This window comes from Perca fluviatilis, chromosome 5 (genome assembly GCF_010015445.1).
Source record: "Perca fluviatilis chromosome 5, GENO_Pfluv_1.0, whole genome shotgun sequence".
Lineage (NCBI taxonomy): Eukaryota > Metazoa > Chordata > Actinopteri > Perciformes > Percidae > Perca > Perca fluviatilis.
In genome coordinates this window covers 16,718,850-16,732,774 of record NC_053116.1, presented here as the reverse complement: position 1 = coordinate 16,732,774, position 13,925 = coordinate 16,718,850, and the positions used below count along the sequence as shown (strand labels likewise).

The window sequence follows — 13,925 nt, the reverse complement described above, 5'->3', positions numbered from 1 at the left end:
CAGTAAATGTCCTGCATTCAAAATGTTACTCAAGTAAAAGTACATAGCGTCATTATGCAGAATGTCTCATTTCAGAATAATAATAAATATTGTATTTTAGGATTAAAATTATTGATACATTCATGTGTTCACTTTAATGTTGCAGCTGGCAAAAGTGGAGCAAATTGAATTGAATTACTTTATATACTGCTGGGTAGCTTAATCTTTATAATGTATTATTTGATTTATATTTTGTATATATAGTATAAATCTGCAAAGTAGCTAGCTGCAAAGCTGTCATATAAATGTAGTGGAGTAAAACGTACAATATTGGCTTCCAAAATGTAGTGGAGTAGAACTATAAAGAAGCATGAAATGGAAATACTATTACTAGTACTAATAATAATAATAATGCACAAGTTCCTACAAATTCTACTTTAGTACAGTATTTGAGTAAACGTACATAGTTACTTTCCACCAAATGATGGCACACTACAATGGCAAGTGTGTATTGGAAACTAAAAATAAGCATTTTGTCTATGTTCGGCACCCCACAAAATCTGATGTAGTCTGGTTGTTGAACTCTGAGTAATAAGTAATGTAGGCTAGTCCTACCTCAAACAGTCAACCTCATCATTCCTGCCATGACACAGTCTCCTGTGAGTGGAATTGTAGTGAAATAAAACTGATTATTATTACTCCTGAAGGACCTATGATGGTCCCCAGACCTCAGTTTGGGAATATACTTTAATTCCGTGTTTGTTTTTTTAAGTGATACCCACAGTTCATTTTGTACAATTCGTTTTGTTTTTCAGCCAGGGTTCACATATATAGAATAGAAAAAGTCAACATCAATGACACATCAACACATTAAATCACAGCACTAGAGCAGGGAAATGGAAATTCATACAATGCATGTACAATAGTGCAGCCAGAGTGCTATTTGCTGCTAAGCATATCAATTATAGCACTTGGGATGAAGGAGACATGGAGTCTCTTAGTCCTCCTAACCCTAACCCTGAAATGACATCCTGAGGGCAAAAGCTTAAACTCCTTCAAATATATAAATAAGAAAAATACAGGAAATAGCCTAGAGAATGTATTTATTTTAATAAATGTTATATTAGAACATGTGTGCTCAAACATTCTGTTGTCCAGCTCACATGAACTAATATTACAACTAATGTTGCTGTACTTGGAAAACATTTTTCAGACCATAACATTTCTTCTAACATATAAGATTCCAATGCAAATAAAGAATTTTGTTTTTATCATATACCATAACTGATGCACTGAGACCATGTTTAATGGTGATTTTACACTTTAAATACAATTTGATCAATCTTTGATCATTATATCAATCAGTCAAATAAAAAACAAATAGTTTTCTCTTCAGGAAGATTATTAAACCTGCCTGTTTCTAGTGCTAATGGTAATGGATGTAGCTGAATTTAACTGTGACACTGCAGTTGTTACTTTATGAAACAAATATCTCCCAAACATCAACACACCATATTTCCTCGTACATCAGCAACAATTTGCACTGAGCATCATGAGTATCACACTGTAACCTATACAGTATATATATATATGATGAATGATATGAATTATACAAAACACAGATTCCCCTCACTAATCCAGGGATGTCCATTCAAAATGTCCCACAGTTAAAGATCTTATCTCATGTTCACAAGACTGCTCCAAAGTTAAATCATCTTACAGCTGTATCTTTTCTGTATCATTTGAAGGTTCCCATCCATATCACCACTGATGCACATTGTTTAATTTACAAGATTAAAACAAAACTAAAGGATTTGAAAATACCATAAAGCAATATATAGTAAAGTCATAATGAAATCGATAAAGCAGGAATTCTGGCCCAAATCATCAAGTGTTGATCATTTAGGAGATGTAAAGTGATTAAACATGCTGCAATTCATAGCTTTGTGCCATTTAAACTCAATTTTGTATATGGCTACAGACTGATGCAACATGTCAGCAGGGACACTTTCAAAGACGTAACATAGATATGTGTTAAACGAGACACAAATGTCCACTGTTGGTAAAGTCAGCTCTTAAGTTTGAATACAAACAATCATGAGCTCCAGTCTCACATGGCTTTAGTTACAGTGACATTTTGTTTCCCAAGTGCTTTGAATGGCACAATAGCTAAATGTACAAAGAATAGCTGAGGCCATCACATACTGACATCCTTCTCAGCGGTTTAGTATTCCTCTCTCCACCCACTGTCTCCACCCATCACATTTCCTCCTCCCCTGAGAGAGAGAGAGAGAGACACACACACACAGGGTCAGAGAGAGAATAATTAAAACTAGACAACCTTAAGATGACTTGGAATAAAGTAGTCCTGTTCTTTTTCTCTCCAACATTTAACAGAGGCTCATTTGGAAAGGTAATCCTGAAAAAAACATACTGAAGCTGTTGGGACTTTCTGTTTTGTACTTCTGCTGTCAGTGTTTGGGGTTAAGAACTTGTTGGAGCAGGTTTTCTTTCTCGTCGAGTCAGTTTTACTAATTGTGCCGTGTGAATGTTGGGCTGTGCTTGTTAGGTATGCCTTTCTACTATAATGTGGAGGAGAAGTATAGTTAGATAGGAATGTATAATATTATTGGTTTAACAGTAAAAAAGATGAACTCAGCTACGTCAGGGCATACATAAATGCAGTACATTTGTGAAAGCACCTAACTTCATAACGTGTGATACAGCCGCTCTCATCTGCACAATTGTGTGTTGTAAGTGTTTTTCTCTGGTGTCACATACCTCTGTTCAGGAGGAAAACATTTTAACAGCCAGGGGGAGGGGAAAACAAGAGGTAGACACTGTTCTCAGCTATTCAGTTTCAGTTTGCTTCATCAATCACTCATTGATTTATTGATTTAAATTTATAAAAGTGACTTTATGAGACATGATTTGGTATCTTTTTCACAGCTCCAACACTGAAATGATCCAGGCATCATTCAACATCCCAAGTTCCAGATAAATTTCTATTTAAAGTACGAGGTTGACCGCAAGAAAAGACATGAGGTAAGGACAAAATTCCTTGTAGCATGCTGATAAAATGCTTAAAGGATACCACTGATAGTTTTCTATATTTTCAACAAATCATGTGAAAAGACCAAAACCAATAATGGGTAATTTCACCCCTTTATATCTTCTAATTACCCTGTCTTTGGCACTCCGCCTTGAGCTCATTACTGAAGGTTTATTTTTTATTTTTTTTAAAGGTCACATTAGTTTTAGCAAGCTACCAAATAAACTGGCAACTGAGTGTCTACTTCCATTTAAAGAAAAGGCTAAATCATTTCCGAAAACAGCTGGGCACTGTGGATTTTAGAAAGTGTTCAAATGCATTTATTGGGGACTATTTTCAGCTGCAAATTTGGTGCACTGGTGAGTATATATGACAGCTGGATAGTGAATGTGGGATCACCTCAAATAAATACAGCACTCATGTTCATTTTAATGCAGAAACACGTCAGCCAGTGCAATGCTGTGGCTTATTAATGTGTTTTTGATAACACAAATAAATAAGCTATAGGCTATCAAGATTGGGCCACACATTGAATATTTATTAGAATGAATGAATTGACAAAAAGAAAAATATAGAATAAAACTTATCCATATTTTCTGAGTGCATCAATGGTCTAAAATGGTTTAATGTAACTCAATCATGTCTCACAGGGCGCAAACTTTCCCAAGGGCGCAAATTCTGCAGGAGTTAACTTTGCGATGCCAGGCACTCGCAGCCAATGACAACAGGGGCTTTAAACAGGAGTTTGAGGTAAATAGTATGTTTTATGTTTTTTTTTTTATTGAACTTGGATTAGATTTTGTGAAGCTAAACGTGTTTGTCATGTGTGCTAATGTCTTTGGCTCTGTGAAGGAGCTAGATGAAGTTGGCAAAAACCTCCCCACCCGAGCAGGGGACTCAGAGGCCAACAGAGAAAAGAACAGATACCCCTACATACTGCCATGTAAGTGCAAGACTTGTACTAGAACAGGTTACAGCAAGTATTTGTGGAAATGTATGAGACTTTTCTTTGTCTGCTTTCTATCTGGTTATAGATGACCATTGTCGCGTCAGGCTGTCAGTCCAAAACTCCCAACCACACACTGACTACATCAACGCAAATTTTGTGCCTGTAAGAACTCATTCACCCCGTCAACCAAATTTATTTTGTCATTTTCATTACTCTGTCTGCTTAACCACCTGTCTGTCTGTCTACATCTGTTAATGACTATGGGTCTGTATTCAGGGTGGAGGATCAGAAAGAGACTTCATCTGCACCCAGGGTCCTTTGCACAACACCATGGCTGACTTCTGGAGGATGGTGTGGGAGCAAAACGTCAGGATAATCGTCATGGTGACAGCTCTGAGACACAAGGACATGGTGAGAAAGACACACTCAGTTTGTGTGTGTGTGTCTGTGTGTGTCATTATATCATTTTATTTTAAAGGAATTGTTAGACATTTTGGGGAGTTTCTATCTGTGCAGGTGCTGTGTGATAGGTATTGGCCTCTGGAACGAGGCACAGTTAATCATGGACTGATCCAAGTGATGACAGTGACCTGCAAACAAGGTCCAGACTATTTTATCACCACCATTAACCTCAGACAGGTGAGCAAAACAAACAGCCATCATCACCTTTGGTACCTTTAAACTGCTGCTGTTGACTTCTTTGTGGACTGACGGCACCAGTAATCAATCAAAGAAGAAGTCCTTGTGTTTGGATTGAAGGCAAGTGTTTGTGTTTCAGAGAGCTTGTTCAACAGTCAGGATCATCACACAGTACTACTACCCTGCCTGGCCGGACCGGGGCGTCCCTAAAGACTCATCCTCACTCTGTGCCTTCACTGAGCATGTGCGGCAGGAATTGGAAGCTATTCCACAACTGGGGCCGGCTGTGGTGCACTGCAGGTGTGACCTCTGACCTCCAGCCCATAACCCTCTCCTTCAGGAAAACGCTTTACTCTATGTTAAAACAAATGTGCCCCTTTTAGTATTTATCCTGTAGAGTTTTCAGAGGTTTATCATTCAGATGGTCCACAAGACAGTGTTTAAAGTCTATATATTATATATTATTTGTGTCTTTCAGTGCAGGTGTTGGGCGTTCAGGGACATTTGTGACGTTGTTGTGGCTGATGCAGCTGTGTGCGAGGGGCATCCGGCCTGATATCCGGGCTGCTGTGGAGGATCTACGGCTACATCGAATGTGGATGGTCCAAAATCTGGTCAGTCCAGTAATGACACTCCCATGCAGTGTTGGAAGAAATATTGAGATATTTTACTTGAGTAAAGGAAGCAAAAACAAAGTTTTAAAAAGGTACTCCGTTACCAACAAATGTCCTGCGCTTAAAGTGTTACTCAAGTAAAAGTACAAAAGTATTAGCAGCAAAATGCACTTAAAAAATGTAGTTGAGTGGAAGTTAATCATACAATCATGTGAACTATATCGTAGCAGAAGTACAAAAACAGTACCTCAGAATTATACTTTAATCATTTTCCACCACTGCTTGGTGTCATAATTGTGCTTATTTAAAACATAAAATGTACTAAATATTCAGTTAAATAGACTGTATAGACTGTAGTATTAAGTTAAATTATTCTGTAAATGCACACCTGTAATTCACTCACATGTATTCCATTGCTTTCTTACGATGCCACTGATACATACTAAATCTTATCTCCATACTCATGAACACCATGCTCTCCTATTTCATCCCAAACATGAGATCCTCATTAACCACTCATTCCTTTGTGTTTACTCAGGAGCAGTACATATTTGTTCATCAGTGTCTGCTACACTGGCTCCGTGGAGGAACCTCAGCACGGTAAGAATACAGAAATAACCTCCCAGTGAGCAACAACACACACCAAATTCTGTTTCGGCACTGGCAGCGTATAATTAGTCATTGTAAAGTAAGATGACGTTTTGTAATTAGGCGGCTTCTCTTTCCCCAGCAGGCCACCAGTTCAGGGAGCCAGTTCAAAAATGAACCACCACAGTCAAGATCAACCGCACAGCTCCCTGGGCCATTCAGGGAGGAGACATCGCCATCGTCAGCACACAGTTACATCAGCCCAACCACAGAACACATTGCAGCAGATTTTGAACCCTGGAATGCTACTGAGGAAGTTACTGCCTTCCTCATCACCGTTTAATCCAGGCTCACATGCTTCCTGAACTTACAAACTGTAAAGCTGAGAATACAGAAACAGTCAAGACAAAAAATATTATGCATGTCCTCATACAGCACCTAAGGTAGGACACTGTAGAAATAATGCTGTGTGCACTGTATGACATGTCCTGCAGGTGAAAAAGTGGTTGGACATGCACATACATGCTGGTGAAGAAACCTGAGACAAAGCAGAAAAATTAAGGAAGTACCCTGCCAGTCAGGTCAAACCTGTTCCTTTACTATGAATCACTTACCTTTGAGATTTATGAGAACAAGGTGCTGCTCCCTTTGCATACAGATACATACTGAGGGTGTACATTTTTTCTTTGTTTGCCTCCACTATTGATGAAGTGATGCTGCTAGATGACTTTTATTTAGTTTTTCTTTGTGTGAAAATCATTGTGAATCATTTAATATCACACACTTCTAAGGATGCATGTGCAGAATTGATAGCATACTTGCTAGAAAGGCCAACACATGGTATAGTGGCTGTACAAAAAAGGTCATGTTTCAAAAACACACAGGCACTGCCATTCTCCTTAAATGACTGAAACCCATTACAGTACATGAAGGAGCTATGAGTTTTATACATTATAGAACATAAAGGGCTAACCCCACTTTTAAGAGTCTTTCATCTGTCATGTAATAAACATGTATTATACAATAGATCCCTCTTCGGGTGAGTTTTAGGGTTTGTGAAGACAGGAGAGAGAAAGGCGGATCCAGCAGCAGTCAGCATCCTCCGCCCTCCCTCTGCCACGTCTCCACCGTGTGGCAAGTGCTAGTAGCTGCAGGGTGAGTGGCGTCGCTGTATTGCAACAATGTCTGTGTCCTGACGGAATTTAATGCTGCTGAGACAGTCCAACAGCAAGCAAGTAGCAATAACTAACAAGCAAGCCATCTCCAGAGTTCGGTGTATCCACGTGGGAGCTGAGCTCAAGACAGATGAGTGAAACAAAAAAAAATAAAAAAGCAAAAACAGGAGAATTCACACAACTTGAAAATGAGCTTTTAGCCTTGTTAGGCTACTAAATGCAGTCATAGTACCACTGTGTTTACTGTGACACTTTACAGAGACCAAGGCAGATGAAGGGAAGTAGAGCAATAAAAAGGGATGTCTATGAAAAGCAGCATAGCGCAGGCTAACCCCAGTGAAAATATATAGGAAATATATTACAGATTCAAACAAAACGGGAAAGGAAAATTCCAGACAATTGGTAAGGAGAATCGACAGTTAAAACATTTAAATTAGAGTTCAGGTCCAATAAGAAGATTAGACACTACATCCTTTGGCCAAATAAAAATAAGAAAACAAAACTTGGTGTTCAGGTTAAGAGATTGCCCTCAATAAGACAAATTATCTGTATTGGTTGTATGTACAGTCTATGAATAAGATATGCTGACACATAATGAATATAAACATATACATGCCACCCTTAAAGACCACAAGAGGGTGTGAGAGAATAGAAAACGACTAATTATGAGCAATCAAAGGCTGGGTGTAGAGAGAAGAGTCTAGTCCATTTATTGTTCTCCTCCGATCCAACTAGTGCACGCTCTCCGACATGTTAATGGATTCCTGGATTTCACGGATGACGAGGATGCGGGCGAGCATCTGCTCCAGCTGTTCTTTTGGGATTGGTTGAGTAGAGTACCAGATGGGGCTGTTCGGAGCCACCACAGGTTCAGGAGTCAGGTAGAAGGTGTCATTGCGACCTTTAGCGCTCTGCGGACTGACAGAGACAACACACTGTTAGCATATTCTCAAGATGTGCTTATTTACCAGATTTGCCCATCTCTGCCTATAATACAATTATATTAAGTAGTCTTTGTCTGCAACTGAGAGTGAGAGAATCAGTGGAAAAGTGTGCCGTCATTTCCTGTGGTGGCCACCGTTCCATTTGTCCTATTGAGATTAGGGCTACAACTAACAATTATTTACATTATGGATTTTGCAATTATACTGTATACTCAATTGATAGTTTGTGTGTTGTGCCAATCTACACTATGCAAAAAAATAAGCTAGCAATAACTAGTGAATGGCTGGCATTTTTGTTTGAAAGGTTTACTGCAACAATTAATCAATTATCAAAAATAGTTGAGTAATTTTCTGTCAATTGTCACAAGTTGTGCAGGATGCTGGCATTTTTGTAGACAGCTTAAACCAAAGAAGTTAGTTTCTCTGCAAATTGTTAAGAGGCAGAATCATCAAAAATCATAAGCCATTTTGAGGAGAAAAATTAAGTTATTATAAAACATCAATTTTTTTGTCAGTTGCCTAGCAACAGTGTTTTCACAAGTTTAACCACTTGAGTGCAATGTGTAATCCACAACTCATGTCAATCACAAACAAGAGTTTTATTTAGGCAGCAGCAGCAACTCTAAAGAGAAAATCTGTCTCTCATCATGAAATGATAATAATAACCCTAACACTGGTCAGAGTATAAAACACTACATGGTCGTACAAAGAAGCATTTTTATCAGTTACGATATGACAAATACCATTTCATTATTGTTGAAATATTGGATTAATATTTCATTACATAAAACCACGTTTACACCTAAAGTTAAGTTTCCTGATAAACGCTTTACCATTTGAAGAGGTAGAAATCATAGAGCTTGATGGGACATCGCAGTGGGTTCTCTGGGTCCTCAAGCTGCTCGGAGTACATGTCATCTGTGACTAAACAAAGAAATATGTAAAAACAGATTAAACAAGGTTATTTATTCTTAAAATGAGATTCCATCTCAGACACGACAGCATGAATCCAAATCATGTGCACTCTTACCTTTCTGTCCTATGAACCTCTCTGTTGACTTTAGGTATCGGATGCTGGTGCTCTTGTCTTTGGGGTTGTTGGGACTCTTCCTGGTGTGTCTCAGCACCTTAGAAAAGGCCACTTTTAGATGCTGATCCACTGTCTTCAGGTGGAAATACCTGTTAAAGATATACAGTATATACATTAACTGATTTGGTCAGTTAGTGTTGATTCATAGCTATATGGGGGCAGAGGGGAGACAGAACTATAGCAGGTGTCTTGTGTAGATTAGTATTTTGCTGAAATGTGGGTTGGAAATTATTGGTGTGCAAAACATTTGCTTTTATGTACAGAGGTATGTATCACACAATATGACTGCATGTCAACAAAACTGTATGTGATGACTGTTAACCCAGTTCAACTCACTTGGTGTTGAAGAACATTAGAGTTGTGAGCAGCGTAGAGGGAGAGTGAGCTCCCAGCTGTTTACCTTCCCACAGCATCTCCTCTGTTACATGACTGGGGATAATATAACCTGGTAGGGGAGTTCAAGAGCAGATTATGAAGACCTTTCCGCTAAAGAAACTTCAAAGACTGACACTCATGGGCTACTATACATACCAAAACCATTAAAGGCAATATGGTCTTAGTACTTCAATGTTAGCCTGTGCTGTGATACACTTGCAATGTGCAGCTGTATTATTTAGGAAAATACAAATAGATAGGATGGGGGAGAAAGATTAATTGGTGACACTAACACGGTAGGTTTGTGCATTTACTATTTTGCACTGTATCTAGGGTTGAGTATCATTTGGATTTTTTTCCGATAACAGTGCTAAAATGATACCTTTAAAAACGGTGCCTGAACCGAATAACTAGCGTGACATGCAGGGATGCTCCTGTTGCCTCGTCCGTTTCGGAGCATCAGAGAGCAGGGCAGGCATTAAAGTTGCACCGAAATGAGGCACCGAAATCCGCGTCGCTATTCGGTCCGGTAGATACCCGTCGTTAAGGCACCGGTGCCGTATAAGCACCGGGTCTTGGTACCCAACCCTAACTGTATCTGAGATAATATTAGTTGATAAAACGTTAAGGTGATTACAGAGGAACACGCATTGCAGAGGAACACGCATTGCAAGTCCACACTAAATATTTGGAAAACGACTTTTGTCCACACCTAGCGGATGAATAGATTGTCTCCAAGGCTCCAGGATCTGGTGCAGACTGTGAGCGAAGCGGGTGTAGTACTGATCTGAGAAAACGTCATCCACACGACCATTATCAAACAGATACTGCAGGGAAAATTGGAGAAAGATGACTGCGGTCAAACAGTGTTTCCACATCAAAACTAAGTACCAACAGAGATAGAATGGACGTTGAATGAAGAGTGTGTGTGTGTATGTGTGTGTGTGTGTGTGTGTGTGTGAGTGTTTGTGTGTGTGTGAAAACTTACTTTTTGTATACACAGAAATACATAGTAGAGAACATCAGCCTCATAAGACTCCCCTTCCAACCCACGAGCCTCTGTTGTCATCAAGGAGAGACCCATGCAGAGCTCGGCTACTGCACATGACACCAAGTCCTCCTGGAAACGCAGCGCTTGGCGTCCTAAAACACACACACACACACACACACACACACACACACACACAATTCAGTGATTGGTTTGACAGAGAAGAGATAATGGGAATACAAATGTGCATCAACAACAAAATATTGTACACTATAATAAACATTGTGTATATGCACTTACGGCCAATTGGGGCCAGTTTGTTTTTGTCTGATTTTTCTAACTCTGCGTTTTTCTGCTGAGCCCAAAGCCGCCACACCTCCAGCCCCTCCTCTGGCTTCAGAGTGGCAGGCAGCAGCAGCTCCTGCACATGCACTTGTTGCTGACCTTGTCCATCTACCTCTGCTACCACTGTCTGACCCTGCACAAAACAGAACAAAAACACACCAACAATGTTACCTCATGCAATCAAGAAATACATGTCAATATGTGTATCTGGCCACACAAAAAAAAAGCATGCAAAACATAGCAACACCTGTGTGAGCACCTGCAGCTGCTGTGCATCCTGCCCTGACAGCCCCTGTGTGTGCAGCACCTGCTGCTGTGGATCCCAGATAAGAGACTGTGTAGCGTTGGAGTAGCCCTGTACTGCCACTGGGATGTGGATGTTTCCATTCATCAGCTGGGCAGGGAAGAGTGTGTTTGCTGCAAGTGTGTGCACCACTTCTTCCTGGCCTCCCATTCCCCCGGAACTTGTTATGCTGGAAACGGCCTGCACTGTCTGACTTTGACTTTTCAGCTTGTCATTTTCGACAGTAACTTGTGTTGGCATTGTAGTCATTGTTGTAGTGTTGGGCCCCGTAACCTGCACTGTTCCATAGGCCTCCTGGGGAATGGCAATGTGCGTGACCTGCTCACGGCCTCCGGAACCAGCAGGAGCAGAATAAACAGGGATTGTCCAGGTCTCCCCAGTGGGACTGGTGATAGTGCCTGTAGCACTGTAAAGGTGGGAGCTGTCCACAGTTAGGAGGTCCGGCCGCAAGGACACGTAACTTTGCTGCTGGCCCTGTCCCTGAGGAATAGCGAGGACTGTTGCTACTTGCTGGCCAGGCAGGGCATAGGATACAGTGATGGGCATGTCAACTTTACGCTTCTTGGCTGGCTGGAGGACACCCGCTCCCTGTGATGTGGCAACGGTGGTTCCCAGTACCCTCCTCTCAATATTGTCCTGCTGCTGGGTGGGAGAAAGGGCCCCCACTGTCTGGATTTGAATATGTTGTCCTCCTGCAACAGCTGCCACCAACTGGGCTTGTAGCTAAAACACATGGGAGGAAGATGATAACTGGTAAAAAATTTCAGACTAACTAATGACAAAATTTGCAATTCTGCCAAGATGTTGATTGTGTGTGTGTGTGTGTGTGTGTGTGTGTGTGTGTGTGTGTGTGTGTGTGTGTGTGTGTGTGTGTACCTGTTGGTGTTGCTCCTCGGTGAGTTCCCCTGGCTGAATCAGCTGTGCAGTAGTCACACCTTGGAGCTGTTGATGGGAGCCAGAGGGTACTTGGAGGACCTGACCCAGCATCTGACCTTGCTGCTGACCCTGGATCTGCACCTAAAATAGAGATAATAGGCCAAATTTAGTGGACCAAGGATTAAAATGAACAGGGTATGTGTGATAAATACAACACAAAGGTACAATAAAAAGCTCAAACCTGCACTATCTGTTGCTCTGTATTCTGTTGTACAGACTGCTGCTGAGACTCCTGTATCTGTTGCTGCTGCGGCTGGACCTGCACCTGAACCTGCATTAGAAAAGTGTCTGTCAGAGAGCTTCATTTCAAGAACAGAGCTCTTTAACAAATTGCTTTGTGATTTAGTGTGCTGATTTACCGGACAAGCCAGCTCCAACAATGACCCTGCCACTTCTGTGCTGTCTGTGTAGATGCAGTTAGCCTCTTGTTGGTATACCATAGTGGTGGTGGTGGCTGTAGTATCTCCACCCTGCTGGCTGAACTCCTGCAGGGCATCTGGGCCTTTGCTGGCCAAAGACTCTAGGAACTCCTTCATGCGATGCTGAGGGATGCTCCGAGCTTTCTGTCTCACAAGCTCCTCATAGGAGCCTGTACCATCCAGGGAGTTATTCATTGCTGCTGACAGAGTCTTCTTCTATAGTAGGGATCTGAGGAAAGGCATCATTCATTTCGTAGTGTTTTAAATTAGTTGCAGACTTCTGTACATTCTATATCTGTATCACCAAAGACTAACCATGAATAACATTCCAATAGCCCTGTCAAAACGTGTACGACTAAAACGCATTTGAAAGGTGAGGAGACAGCGACATGGTTATTGATGTAAAAATTAACGGACAGAAACGCAGCGCTGACATCAGTTGGAACTTTACAGTGTTTACAAACTGACCAACAGATCAGTGTCCAGTGGCACCACAGACATATGGTAATACGAAAGGGTTAAATCTATCCGACTGTGTACGAGCAGGGACAAAAGCGCGGCCACTTTCCAAATCCGATACAGCGATGGAAAGTGCTGCATAATGACAACATGCTAGTTTTGCACAACAATCCGGCTACGATTATGTGCATAGTGGAATTGCTCAAGAACAGCTAGTCTAACAGCTGATTACACAACAAGCTAGGTTAGCCAGGTGTACGGCTAACGTTAACCAGCCGCGTTGTTTGCAAATAATACCTAGCTACAGCTGTTTTTGGCAAAGTGTAATAATGCGACCATGTGCATAAACAACAACACAATAGCCAGCTACGTAGCAGTTTGTACATAAACAGAAAGCAACGGAAACTGGCGACTCTCTTGTCCGTAACGTTACACAGACTACATTTTTCTGGTATCCCCAAAGCTAGCAAGCTAACGTTAGCAGGCGCGTAAGCTAGCTACCTCTCTTCCTTAAACGGGCCAAGACTCGAGCCGCCCACAAGCGCTTCTCTGCCCTCAAAACGGTGCTCCTCTTCCAACGAGCAGGGACGCGAAGTGCTAATGGTGTTTCTCTATGGCTGATTTATTCTTTATTTTCGTTAAATGGTCGGCTGTAATTTTTCTTTTTCTCAAATACTCATATTTCGCTGGGCGCCATCTTACAACAGTACCCGGTTCTGACCAATAAGCAAGCGATTTGTAACTCTGTCGTGCTATCGCGGTATTTCCATCTTGTGATATCGCGGTAACTGGCGCTTGCAGGATGGTCCGTTAAAGGCGACACACACAGGCAAAGTAGCCGTCAAGATTAGGTAGATGTCGGTCCACCTTAAAACACAGTTTTGCCAGACAGACGCTCTTAGTGGTTCACTAGCTTCTGAATCTTTTAAGGTAGTCCCAAAGAATATTTGGGTGGTGCTCAATAAGCTGTGAGCAGTTGAGGGTTAATTCCCACGCACTACATCTCAGCGTGTTCTGCATTTCCCACACTGCTCTTGTTTGGACCAAATAATATTTTAACTTTCTATTG

At 41.1% G+C, this 13,925-nt stretch overlaps 2 protein-coding genes across 6 annotated transcripts; one reads left to right on the top strand and one right to left on the bottom strand.

Annotated features, from left to right (window-relative positions):
* Window positions 1–2,121: 2,121 nt before the first annotated feature.
* Window positions 2,122–6,798, top strand: LOC120559488 (receptor-type tyrosine-protein phosphatase V-like). 4 transcript variants are annotated; one of them, XM_039801202.1, is made up of 12 exons: window positions 2,122–2,392; window positions 2,771–2,812; window positions 2,929–3,024; window positions 3,682–3,781; window positions 3,884–3,974; window positions 4,066–4,142; window positions 4,257–4,391; window positions 4,497–4,619; window positions 4,759–4,919; window positions 5,098–5,233; window positions 5,772–5,833; window positions 5,964–6,798. In XM_039801202.1, exons 3-12 carry the CDS (start codon window positions 3,020–3,022, stop codon window positions 6,184–6,186), a joined length of 1,113 nt encoding a protein of 370 aa, XP_039657136.1. In that variant the 5' UTR covers window positions 2,122–2,392; window positions 2,771–2,812; window positions 2,929–3,019; the 3' UTR covers window positions 6,187–6,798. The 4 variants fall into 4 exon arrangements, with proteins under 4 accessions (XP_039657136.1, XP_039657138.1, XP_039657135.1 ...); XM_039801204.1 differs by lacking the exon at window positions 2,771–2,812 and having other exon boundaries at window positions 5,967–6,798; XM_039801201.1 differs by lacking the exon at window positions 2,771–2,812.
* On the bottom strand, window positions 6,536–13,603 carry LOC120559487 (glutamine-rich protein 1-like). 2 transcript variants are annotated; one of them, XM_039801199.1, is made up of 12 exons: window positions 13,358–13,603; window positions 12,338–12,626; window positions 12,160–12,249; window positions 11,919–12,059; window positions 10,986–11,765; window positions 10,694–10,871; window positions 10,394–10,548; window positions 10,118–10,232; window positions 9,367–9,475; window positions 8,971–9,119; window positions 8,774–8,864; window positions 6,536–7,914 (listed from the first exon to the last, which is right to left on the bottom strand). In XM_039801199.1, the coding sequence occupies exons 2-12, from the start codon at window positions 12,590–12,592 to the stop codon at window positions 7,728–7,730; spliced, it is 2,250 nt and encodes a 749-aa protein (XP_039657133.1). In that variant the 5' UTR covers window positions 12,593–12,626; window positions 13,358–13,603; the 3' UTR covers window positions 6,536–7,727. The 2 variants fall into 2 exon arrangements, with proteins under 2 accessions (XP_039657133.1, XP_039657134.1); XM_039801200.1 differs by having other exon boundaries at window positions 10,998–11,765.
* Between the last annotated feature and the right edge of the window lie 322 nt (window positions 13,604–13,925).

What these genes read in the sequence shown, in the direction of transcription:
- LOC120559488 (XM_039801201.1), top strand. An exon ending in CCGGCTGTGGTGCACTGCAG is followed by an intron (nt 4,920 to 5,097) that starts GTGTGACCTCTG and finishes TGTGTCTTTCAG; the next exon opens with TGCAGGTGTTGGGCGTTCAG. An exon ending in CGTGGAGGAACCTCAGCACG is followed by an intron (nt 5,834 to 5,963) that starts GTAAGAATACAG and finishes CTCTTTCCCCAG; the next exon opens with CAGGCCACCAGTTCAGGGAG.
- LOC120559487 (XM_039801199.1), bottom strand. Translation starts at nt 12,592, where the DNA reads ATGAATAACTCCCTGGATGGTACAGGCTCCTATGAGGAGCTTGTGAGA. An exon ending in TGTTGGAGCTGGCTTGTCCG is followed by an intron (nt 12,250 to 12,337) that starts GTAAATCAGCAC and finishes TTTCTAATGCAG; the next exon opens with GTTCAGGTGCAGGTCCAGCC. An exon ending in CCGAGGAGCAACACCAACAG is followed by an intron (nt 11,766 to 11,918) that starts GTACACACACAC and finishes CATGTGTTTTAG; the next exon opens with CTACAAGCCCAGTTGGTGGC.